At 44.4% G+C, this 12,503-nt stretch overlaps 1 protein-coding gene across 2 annotated transcripts in view; it reads left to right on the top strand.

The window, feature by feature from the left end:
• Nucleotides 1-2,392: 2,392 nt before the first annotated feature.
• The window catches only part of DENND11 (DENN domain containing 11), a 54,377-nt gene continuing 44,266 nt past the window's right edge, over nucleotides 2,393-12,503 (top strand). For both annotated transcript variants that reach the window (XM_031665077.1, XM_031665076.1), the window contains exon 1: nucleotides 2,393-2,675. In XM_031665077.1, coding sequence (XP_031520937.1) covers nucleotides 2,408-2,675 — 268 coding nt within the window. In that variant the 5' untranslated portion in view covers nucleotides 2,393-2,407. The remainder of the gene's footprint in view (nucleotides 2,676-12,503) is intronic.

The raw sequence follows: 12,503 nt of genomic DNA on the forward strand, positions 1-12,503 counted from the left end.
GCTAACAAAAGCAAGTCAAAATGTCCTCTATGAGAACTAGACCTCAGCAGGGACTAGCAGCAATCATGAGTCACTATGGCACCATTAAAAACGAAACATTTTTGCATCCTAGAATTGATGAAATAGGATCAGCAACATCTTAACAGTGGCCAACTCAGTGGTGAGATTATAGATCAAAGATAGTTTTCTGTATTTGATATAACATAGACATATTTAGTATTTGGGAAAGTAAAATAAATTTTCAGTTTTACACATACAGTGTCCTAGGTGAAATCATTTTGAAATATTACATCAGACTAGGGTCCCTGAATATGATGGCTCCTTCCTCTCTTCTTTTCGTCAACAGCAGAGCTATTCTAATAGCTAAATTCAATTAGTTCCCTCCCTATCATCTTGTGAAACTCAGTCACCAAAGAGGAGATAACTGATGGTCAGGTATAATACCTCCATCAGACTGTGAATGCATGTGCTAAGAGGGATGTCATCACTGTCATTAACATTTTTGAACACCTACTAGGTCCAAGATGTTACATAAAGCCTGACAAGAGGGCCCATTGCACAGAATTGTAAGTCTGTACTTTCATTCATATATTTAATTGACAAGTATTCGTTGGACACTTGTTATGCACTAGGAATTTAAAGATAGACATTGTGGCTGATAAGCCAGGATATACACACAAATGAAGACTGGAGAAGACCATAGGCTTAGGGTTTGGAAATTTTGCTTTTCTGTTTATATAAAAAACTGATTGGGAGGGGAATTATGAGTTTATTTCCTGGTATGTACACAGCTTGAGGGTATTAAATCTAGGATGTGCTGGGGGGTGGGGGCGGTGGAAGATGGCTATTCCTACAAAAGCTCAGGACAAGGAAGTCCCTTCAGGGAGAAGGAGAAAGTCCATCATCCCTAAAGCTAATGGCTTTGGAAATTGTTTATTCTCTATGAACCTCTACTTTATATTTAAAAATAAAATTTTGAATGCCTCAACCTGAAAAGCTTTGGCTATGGCCTGATCTTCTGAAGTAGCGGGCTTTGGAATCTGGCTTGGAGTAGTTTGGATATAGTCTAGTCTGGTGTGCTTTGAATGAGCCAGATAATGCCCTGGCCCTGGTGTTGGCTGGACCATGCCTGGGGCTCCTCATCTATTTCAGTGACTGTCTACATACTCCAGGGAGCGAGCGTTGAATGGTCCCTTACTTGCCCTTGTAAACTTGCCCTTGTAAGGTCGGGAAAAGGCTGAACTAAATATGTAAATAATGAAAGTAGACCCTGTTCTTGGGGGTAAAATGCTGCATAAGTACATTCTTTATTGTTATATCACAGATTTTAGACTAGAAATGGCGGCCTAGGGCAGTCACTGGTTATCTCCTTAGGGATACGGGTTAAATCACATTATCATTGCACTGCTGGCGTGTAGGACATGGATGTTCATAAACATCCCCTGGAGTAACACCCAACACATAGCTCTACTGAGTCCTTTTGAGAACAGGCAAACCGTGGAGACTTGCTGAACCCTGGATGAACTGTGTACCTCCTCCGCTTGCCACCTCCTTCTTTCCATTTTAATAGCTCTTCCTATTTTTATACACATCTCTTCTTAAATAGTTCCTTAGCTGCTAGATTTACCTCAAGGATTGAGGCATTTAAAATTTATTTTTAAATATAAAATGGGGGTTCATAGAAAACCCCTAATCAATTTCCAAAGCCATCAGCTTTAGAGCTGACTTTTCTCTTTCTCCCCTGAGCAACATTTTCCTGATCTTCTGAGGGAATATCCCTCGTCCCACAAACGCTCCAGCATCTCCTAATTCCCTCAAGTTGTATACATACCAGGAAATAAACTCATACTCCATCCTAATCAGTTTGCAATATACAAGGAAGAGCAAAATTCCCAAACCTTAACCCTATGGCCTTTTCAGTGTGTATTGATGACTATATTGCAAACACCTGGGTAGCCAGGGCGCCTCTGCTTCACTCTGCTGCTTAGAAGCAGATTCTGCCACACATCCAGGGTTATGTAATACATATCTGTCACGGTCCACAGGACCAGGGGACTTTAAAAAATAATGATGACATAAAAACTCACAGTGGTAGTTATACCACGGAACCCTAGGTGAGAAGGCACCGCCACCCGCACACAGGTGCATGCACGCAAAAGGATGAACGTTTCGGCCGCACGCGTCCCACACACGGACGCGCACACCGGCGCCTCCCAACTAGCTGGCGGTTCCCGAAGCCGGTTCCGCGGACGCCTGCTCCGGCTCCGTGGGAAAGGCGCTTACGCGGCGGGGCCCCGGGCAGCGCCAGACCCGGCGGGCGGCGGCGGCGTTGGCGCGGCCAGGCGAAAGGGGTTCCCGTAGCCAGCCCGCCCCGCCCCTCGCGCCCGCGGCTCCGCCTCGCCTCGCCATGGTGGAGCAGGGAGACGCGGCGCCGCTGCTGCGCTGGGCCGAGGGCCCCGCCGTCTCCCTGCCGCAGGCCCCGGAGCCGCAGGCGGGAGGCTGGGGCCGGGGCGGCGGCGGGGGCGCCCGGCCGGCGGCGGAGCCGCCCCGGAGGCGGGAGCCCGAGGAGCCGGCCGCCCCGGAGGTGCTGCTGCAGCCCGGGCGCCTGGAGCTGGGCGACGTGGAGGAGGACCAGGTGGTGGCCGTGTTCGTGGTCACCTTCGACCCCCGCTCGGGTGAGGGCCGCGCCAGGGCCGGGGGCTCGGGGAGGATCGGGGTGTCCCCGGGCTTTGGGGGCGCGGGGGAGGGGCTCGGTGCGCGCGCACCTGCCCTCCCGGCCCCTCACCCCGCACCAGCGGCGGCCCCGGGCTCCCGGGCTCGGGGAAGGGTGGGGGTCGGCGCGTCCCCAGCTCCCTGCCTCGGGGCGCAGCCAGGTCCTGGCGCGCGGCCTCTCGGAGCGGCCCCGAGGGCTTTGTTTCAGCCCCGCCGACCTCCCCTCCCCTCCTCTCCCCTCCTCTCCTCTCCTCTCCTCTCTTCTGAGTCCCAGCCCCACAGTGGTGTTCGCACTTCTCCAGTGACAGGAGATCCGGTTTGTGGCCGCGTTGGGTTTTGTTTTCTTTTCTTGCGGGCTAGAAGGTTTTTCACGTTGAGCGGAGGAAACCCCGCCAGGCGAGCGCCCTGAGCTCTCCGGCCTCCCCCTCCCCCTCGCCCTGCTCGCTCTAGCTCCCCATAGCTTCCTCCTGGGTAACTTTCCTAGCGGCCAAGTTCACTTTCTCTGACTGCATTATTTTGAGGAATTAACGCCGGGAGCATTAAGGGATGGGGCAGAGGGTTTCAGCTGAAGGCTGATTAAAGGAGAAGCCTCCCCGATAGGCTGTCTTTCGGAGATGCTTGGAGAATTAAAGCCTTAGCCCACATAATCTTAGTCTAGCCACCCAGCAGGGAGGTGTGCATTTTCCAGGTGGGAGTCCGCGGGGGATAGAAAGTGGAAGAATGACCCTGCGCGCCCAGGAAGCCTTGGAGGGTCAGCTAGGGACTTCTGACTCTGAAAGCGGCTGTGCTCTTCGGTGTTGGGGGAAGGAGGTGTCATCGCAGGAGTCGTGGTGTCAGGGCTTAAGGAAACCCAGGTGTGACGGTCAATGTCTCCAGGGCAGCTGCTGGAGTGTGGAGTGCCTGTTCATGCAGGAAAATATTGGCTGCTTTCTGGGATGAGGTGGGATGGAGTGGGGAAAAAAGGGGTTAGGATCTGGAGAAGGGTAATCCAGTATGGCAGCTGAGGATGGGTTCCAGGCCGGTAGCTTTGGGGTTTTCAGCTGTGGGACACAGGGAGAATGCGGGATTCACTGTGGAGCTCCATTTGTAGGGACAGAGTTTGTGGGGAGAATTCAGGCCTTTGTGACTTCTGCTTGTTCCTTTGCCCCATTTCCATGGCTTTCAAACTTTTTTGACTGACCTATCATGTGAAATTAATTTTACATCACAACCAATATGCTCACATACATACAGTACTTACGTAACTGAAACAGACATTTCATGAAGTAGTGCTGACTCCTTCTACATGTAATGCATTCTTTTTTTTTTTTTTTTTGAGACAGTCTCACTCTGTCGCCCAGGCTGGAATACGCAGTGGCTCTTTTCTCTTTTCTTAAGTGTTCATCAGACATGCTGATTGACTCGCATTTGAGATTCCTAGATACCAGTAGTTTGAAAAATATTGGTCTTTTTTGACCAAAGTAACCCGTAATACTAGACAAAAACCAATACTTTGTAACTAATCATATTCCTTATACCATACCCCATCATTTACAGGTAAACAGCTACCAGCATTTGATTTATCCTGGGAAGTATTTCAGAGTAGCTAGAAGGAATGGAAAGGGCACATTCACACGATATGATTTAATATTGGTAGCTCCAGTGGTAGAGTCTTAGGGAAGGGAAAGAGAAAGTCTTATACTAATCACAGACAGAGTGATAGTTGATAATCTGATAATTGATCAATTATTGATATTGGCCAATTGACATTTGATATTACAAAGATTTGATATTTGATATTATTACACCAAAAGGCTAGTACCTGCCCCCATTCCTTGTCAGTCACAGGCAGTGAGCATGGCTTTGTGAATTTGTGTATACGGAGTGTGTGTGTGTGTGTGTGATGGTTTTCAGACTAAGGCTGCAGTGCAAAGGGATTGTAACAGATACTTAGACACTTTGTGCAGGCATTTTACTATAATGCTGTTTCATTTATTCTGATGACTGCTCTGTAATTTGAGGATCATTTATGCTCAATTTATAAATGAGGGAACATACCAGGGATGCTTAGGTAATTTGGGAATATTAAGTAGCCAATAAATACTTGACTGTAAGTTGCACTGTCTTTCTAGTATACTATGCTGCCTGAACCCCTGGCATCTGATCCTTATCCAGGGATGGATGAGGAGGGAGGGAGGAAGAGAGAGCGCAGTGTGAGAGGGAGCACTTGTAACTTTTTTTTTTTTTGGTGGGGGGAAAGCAGTCCTTTCCTGCCCATAAATGTGTTTGTCTCTTGTCATCTATCCTAGTCCTAAATGGCACTTTGCATCCTGTAAAAATACTCTGATAGACCTTGTACCATATAATTTTATTTTGTATATATCTTAAAAGTAGGAGATGTAGTGAATGAATGCTACTGAGCTTCTGAGAGCCTCAAGGTTAGCACTAGGATAGGGCCCTCAGAGAGTGTGGGATGTACCCCTTGTGTGATGGTTCCGGTGGAGTGAGGCCCATAGTGGCACAGTGAACTGGAGGCATCACTGGCCCAGCATCTTCCCCTCTCTACTGCTGAGGCAGATCTGCTGTTTGTTCCTATTTAATATTGGCCCACCCAGACTTTTGCCTCTCCTTCACCTGTGTGCGCAGTAAAGTGAATATTGACTTCTTTACCAAAATTAGCATATTGTCGAAGTTCTTACACAGGTGTGATTTGTCTGCCGTTTAGTTTCTCTCGCTGACCTGCCTGCTTAGCCACTTCCCCATGTCTCTCCCACCTGTGTCCTCGGTTTCCACTCCTAGGAGATCCTTCCTCCCCCCACCCCACACCCACCTCAACCCTCCCCACCCCGTCACTTACTGCCCGGGCCATGGTATTTTGTGCATCTTCCCATGTAATGTGGATAACTATTGGCATGTGTCCAAATCAGTGTATATGCATTAGAGAGAGGGAGAGAGTGAAAGAGGGAGAAGAGAATTCATAGCCGTGGTACATTTAGGAAGCAGAGTAAGAAGGAAAAGGAGAGGTGGATCCTTGTTAGAAGGGGTGTGTGTGTGCGTTTGAGCGGCAATATATGCAGTGATTCTCTGACTGAGGTGTGGAAATAAAAGTAATCCTTTTGCACTTTTAGATACAAGTTTTGGAAAGCTGGGCTGGCCATCTGTGGGAAGAATCAGAGAAAGTTAGTCTTAAAGCTTATTTCCATCAGATTCATGGATTGAAAATTATGGTTGTTGAGTCTACAAGTGACTTAAGAACAGGGGCTTCAGGTTCAAAGCGAGGCTTACGCGTACACTCAGTCCTTATCTGGAGCAGGGGGCCCTCGGATGGTGGTGCTGATCATCTGGGCCACAAAGCGGCTATTGAAATCAGACCCAGATGCTAACTCTGCAAGCTGGGTGGAAGATGGTGGAAGCCAGAATATTGCTTTTTCATTTTGTTCAACCCCATGATTTAGAGCCTTGATTTTAATTTTACTTTTGTTATTTGGGTTTCTAGTAACGTTTTCTTAGTCTGCTTGATTAAAGGAAAGGATATTGTCACACTTGGGGAACACCCCTGCCCCCAGATGGTGGCGAGAGCGGTTTCACCGTGTGGCTGAGGACGTGTGTGTGGGCAGGATGGAGGCCGATGAAGCTTTGAACATACAATGTCTGGGCATCTGTGCATCTGCCTCATTAGATTGTTTCTTTATGAGAGATTAGCTTTACACTGCCACATTTAGAGTTTTATTGTGGGTGTCTGGGAGAAATTCCTGTGCTCTGTGTGTTTGTACTGGGGCAGCTTGCAAGAGGAGGGGTAAGGTGAGAGGCAGATCACCTGCTGAGGTTTTCAAGCTGTTTCTCCCTTTCTTCTTGGGAATGAATTTCTACCTGTTCCTCCCTCAGCCTCTAGCCAGTGCCCAGATTACATCTAAACACCTATTTAATGTATCTAAGTGCTTCTATGTTTATGTCAGGTGAGTATATTTAAAATCACACACGCTAATTTTAATCTCTGTAGATTCCCTGTATAGTCTGTGAAACATAAGCTTTTTTTTTTTTTTTTAAACAATGGAGATGATGGAGGCCCAGTGAGATTAGGGCTAGGTCTGGTGTCTGAGGCACGACTTGGAGCGCTGCCCAGGTCATCTGACTCGTGGCAAATAATAAATGGCTCCAGCAATGGGTGGGAAAGTGACAAAGTAGAATGCGAATGGAAAATTTGGAGGACAATTTTAAAGATGCAAACAACAGTCGTAAGCATGGACAGCTCAAATGCAGGCAAAGAAAAAGCCAGTTCTGACACCCGGCCAGAAAGTCTTGCAGGAAGAGAAACTGTCATGTCCGCGTCCTTCTCCTGTATTTACACCAAATGCCAGTGGAATACAATTGTGGTTCATTTGCTTAATCCTTCCAGGGCAGAATCTTTCCCAGGTGGTTGGTGATTCACCTGCTTGTGGTTTTCAGGGAGAAATCAGTTTGTAGCCATCTGCTGTGAAGTCAGTTTCTTCTCTTGAAAATTGAGGAGGGGAAAATAAAAATGGTAATTGTAATACCCACCACTTCCTGAGTGCCTACTGTGTGCCGAGGACTGTGCCACATGTTTCAACAACCTGCCTCTGATCCTCCCAACGGGCTTCACCATAATCATGAGAAAAACAGCTGCACCGAGCCATTACGTTGTCTAAAGTTAGGGCCAGAGTCCAAGTCTACCTGCATCCTTTGTCCACACCACACCACCACCCAGTGGAGAATGATATGGGATCTGTGAAATAGAAGGTCTTTCTTTGTAAAGTGAATGCATTGGAATTCAGCCATGGATTGGCATATAGCTGACTTTAAATCACTAGGATTAGCTTCTTCCTGACTCAGCATTCTTTATCCTGTTGCTTTTCTCTTTGCCTTGTATGTGCTCTCAGCCTCGGTGGTTTAAAGACTGTTTCAAACCATGTAAGACCCAAAGTCAACTCACGTGGGTTATATACTTTTCTGGTGTTAGGGTCGGAACCAAATACTCTTTGGAGGTTTCCATCTGTGGGATCTGGTGGCCCCTTTAGGTGGTTATGTGAAGGGAATGTGGTGTTGGGACCTGGAATACTCTTGGTTGCCTGCCTTTATTCCTGAAACAGGATTTGTTTTGACTTCCTGATTAGAATCTGTATACACAGATGGGAAGATGCCCGTGGAAAGAGTAAAAACCCAGGCACGTGCTGGGGTGGGAGTTCCACTCCTCAGGTCAGAGGAGCTGGAAGAGGATCTCCGGCTGAGGCAGTCTCTGGATAGGAAATGAAGAGCTCAGGAGGAAGTGCTTGCTTGGGGGTCATCTAACAGAGGAGGAAAAAGAAATGGACATATTTCCTAATAAAAAGAGATTATTTTGGTTCAAGATCATTGCTTTCTCTATTTTAAATATTTTGAGGTGAACTTTCTAGCAGACCACAGTTACTGCAGTTAATGTTCGTTATCCATAGGAAATAGTGATGAATTTTAAGACATCTGGGGGTTTGGTCATTTCTCCTTTAAACAGAAGTAGTTTTGGAAGTCAGAGGCAATTGTCAACCTAGATAGGACAGCCTACATCTGGCCTAGCCCGTGGGCTTATAAAACCCCAGCTCTGGGAGGCCCTGGTGCACAGAGCTGTCAGGCTGACCTTCGGAGCTGTGGAGTGGCAGGGTTCAGACCATCTGTACACCCTCAGCCAGGCGCGGCACTGGCCTTCTGTCTTTCCCTGGGTAACTGAGCTGCCAGCCTCATAGTCTGTTAGTCCAAGTTCCTTTAAACACAGACATATTTGCCTTTGCATGAGCTCAGCACCTGGCAGGCACCCTGCTGCCAGGTTGTGCCCCACCAATATTTGTTCAATGACCAGCTGAATGTCCACAATGCATATTGCTACATTTGTGCCGCCCGTGGTCGTTGTGTGAATCCCTCCTCAGAAGTTGTCTTTGCAGTAGAGGCTAGGAAGTGCCTATAAGTACCCGTAATAGGCCCAAGTCATGGTGCAAGATGAGAAAGGACACGGAGATGGAAGGAGAGCAAGTTAGGGGAGAAAAGGGCACTTGTCAGTGGCGACTCCTCTCTTTGATGGACTAGCCATGAGATGACCTCTTTTGTTGAATCTTCCAGGCCCCAGCTCCCTGGCTGAGTTCTTAATACAGTGAGGATATTTGGAAAACCTAAAAGCATGGAATGTGAAGACTGAGCCTGGCATAAGTAGCAGTCAGGATGAGTTTCTTTCTGGTATTAAATGGCATCCCATAAGGATGACTAATTATGCAAAATCACTTTACATTAAGCCTCCTCAAATTCCGTATGTAAGCTGGTTTTCATTTGTAATGTTTCTGTAGGATAGCCTCAAGCCCTGATAGCTCTTCATTCCCTATTATCTGTGGTACATTGCCTCAATTATTTTTGGCTTTTGCAAAGTCCTTTATGCTCTCCTTATGTTTTTACATGTTGCTATTATTTCAGTTATTTTCCCCAGTTTGTAAGTTGAAATGTTTTGAGAATTTGAAAGAATAGTACAGTGAAAACCTGTATGTCTTTCACTTAGAGTCCCCGTTTACTGACATTTTGCCCCATTTGCTCTATTCTTATATAGTCACTCCCCATATAACATGAAATATGTGTTCCAAAAATCATGAACTAAAAATCACAGGGCTTCTGAGAAAAACTTTGTCAGTGGCACATTTTTTTTTTTTTTTTTTAAAGATAGAACCCTACCAAAAACTATAGGACGGTTTTGCATATGATAAATGGTTAAAAAATACATAAATACTCAGTATAATAAATACTGGTGTTTGTATCTGGAGGTGAGTGCTGAAAGGATTGAGCCTGTGAATTACTATGTGTGGTGGGAGGAGGGTTGTCTGAAATCAGAGGCAAAACTGTGACGCTGGAGGTGCATGGCATGGCTCAGAATGAGGTGACCTGAGGTAGCGGGTCGATGCTTAAGGTGGATGTGTTTTGTAGATTCCGACACGGCTTGATTCAGCTGGGTGTAGTTTTCCACATTCACTTTGTGTTTTTCATGATTGAAATCACGCATAAACAAATGTCAAATTCCCTAATACATCAGTTGCTTTGGAACAGATTCAACAAGCATTATAGCAGAACTGATTGTCTGTAGAGATATAAATAGACTTTTTTTTTTTTTTTGCTAAACTATTTGAAAGTAAGTTGTGGATGTCATGGCATTCATTTCTAAATTCTTCAGTATGGGCTGGGCGTGAATATGTATACCAATGCCTGTAATAACACTTTGGAAGACCGAGACGGAAGGATTTCTTGAGGCCAGGAGTTCAAGACCACCCTGGGCAACATGGTGAGACTTCGCCTCCACAAAAAATGAAAAAATTAGCCAGGTGTGGTGGCGCATGCCTGTAGTCCCAGCTGTTTGGGAGGTTGAAATGGGAGGATCATTTGAGCCCTGGAGTTAGAGGTTATAGTGACCTATGATTGGGCCACTGCACTCCAGCCTGGGCAACCCTATCTCTTAAAAAAAATAAAATACAATACTTCAGTATAAATCTCCTAAGAATAAGGCTGTTTTTCTACATCACCATAGTATCATTGCCACTCTTAGAGTAGTTAATTTAGGTTAATTCATCAATTAGGGTTTTTCCCATAACTAATATATTTTATTTTTAGAGCAACTTTAATTTGACAGAAAAATTGAGCAGAAAGTACAGAGTTCCCATATACTATCTCCTCCTCACTGTTACACAAATAATTTCCCTTTATTAACGTCTTTCATTAGTGTGGTGTATTTGTTATAATTGATGAACTAATTTTGATACCTTATTTATTTAGATCCATAATTTGCATTAAGGTTCACTGTTGTACAGTTCAATGGGTTTTGAAAAATGCACGATGTTATATATCCACCATAACAGTATCATACAGAATAGTTTCACCGCCCTAAAGATCTGTGCTCGACCTATTCATCCCTCCCTTCCTGTTGATCTTTTTATTGTCTCTATAATTTTGCCTCTCCCAGAACGTGACATAGTTGAAATCAGACAGTATGTAGCCTTTTCAGACTGGCTTCTCTTACTTAGCGACGTGCATTTAAAGTTCCTCCATGTCTCTTCATGGCTTGATAGCTCATTTTTCTGTATTGCTAAAGAGTATTTCATTGTGTGGATGTCTCACATTTTGTTTATCCATTCACCTGTGAAGGACATCGTGGTTGTTTTCCAGTTTTGGGCCATTGTGAATAAAGCTGCTGTAAACATCTTTGTGCAGGTTTTGTGTGAATGTAAGTTTTCAGCTCATTTGGATAAATACAAAGGTGCATGGTTGCTGGGTCATATGATAATATGTTAGTTTTGTAAGAAACTGCCAAACTGTCTTTCAAAGTGGTTGTGCCATTTTATATTCCCACCAGCAATGAATTCCTATTGTCCCACATCCTCATCAGCATTTGGTGGTTTTGGTGTTTTGAATGTTAGCCGTTCTGATATGTGTGTCATGCTATCTCATTGTTGTTTTAATTTGCAATTGCCTAATGAGCATATGAAAAAATATTCAACATCATATGTCATTTGCCACCTGTGTATCTTCCTTGATCAGGTGTCAGTTCAGATCTTTTATCCTTTTAAAAAGTTGGATTGTTTTCTTATTGTTGAGTTTTATGAGTTCTTTGTATAATTTAGATAACAGTCCTTTATCAGATATGTGTTTTGCAAATACCTTCTCTCAGTCTGTGGCTTGTCTTTTCATTCCCTTAATAGTGTCTTTCATGGATCAGAAGTTTTACATTTTAATGAAGTCCAGTGTATCCATTTTTCCTTCATGAATTGTGCTGTTAGTGTTATATCTGGAAACTCATTGCTAAACCCAAAGTCACCCAGATTTTTCTCATGTGTTATCTTCTAGAAGTTTTATAATTCTGCATTTTACATTTTGGTTTACTATCCATATTTTTAAAAATTATTATTATTTTAGAGACAGGGTTTCACTCTGTTGCCTGGGCTGGGATGCAGTGGAGTGAGCATAGCTCCTTGCAGCCTTGAACTTCTGGGCTCAAGTGATCCTCCCAGTCCACTCTCCCAAGTAGCTAGGACTACAGGCTCATACCACCATGCCTGGCTATTTTTTAAAAAATTTTTTGTAGAGACAGGATCTCGCTATGTTACCTAGGCTAGCTGCTTTCCATATTGAATAAATTTTTGTGAAAGGGGTAAAGTAGGTGTCTAGTTTCATATCTTTGCATGTAGATGTCCACTTGTTTCAGCACCATTTGTCATAAAGACTATCTTTTCTCCATCGTGTTGCCTTTGTTCCTTTGGCAAAGATTACATGATTTATTTGTGTAGGTCTGTTTCAAGCCTCTGTATTCTGTTCCATTAATCTATTTGTCTGATATTTCACCAATACCTACTCTCTTGATTAATTTTATAAGAAGCCTTGAAGTTGGGTGCACTGTTCATCTTCTAATTTTATTTTTCTTCAGTATTATGTTGGCTATTTGGGGTCTTTTGCCTTTCCATGTAAGCTTTGGAATTAACTTGTCAATATCCACAGAATAATTTGCTGGGATTTTGATCGGGATTGCATTGAGTCTATAGCATAAGTGAATATGAAATTCCCTTTGCTCAAATTGCTCTCAAGTACATCTGTTGCATTGACACAAATCCAGTAAGTGATAAAAGTAGAACTGACTATATACAGATCTGGATATGCCTTTTTTTCCTGAACCGTTTGAAAGTAAGTCACAGATATGATAATATGTGACTCCTAAATGTTTGAGTATAAACCTTCTAAGGATAAGAACATTTTCCTATATAACTACAATATTATTACTATTTCTAGGGTAATTAACACTAATT

The sequence above is a fragment of the Papio anubis genome, chromosome 4 (genome assembly GCF_008728515.1).
Source record: "Papio anubis isolate 15944 chromosome 4, Panubis1.0, whole genome shotgun sequence".
Lineage (NCBI taxonomy): Eukaryota > Metazoa > Chordata > Mammalia > Primates > Cercopithecidae > Papio > Papio anubis.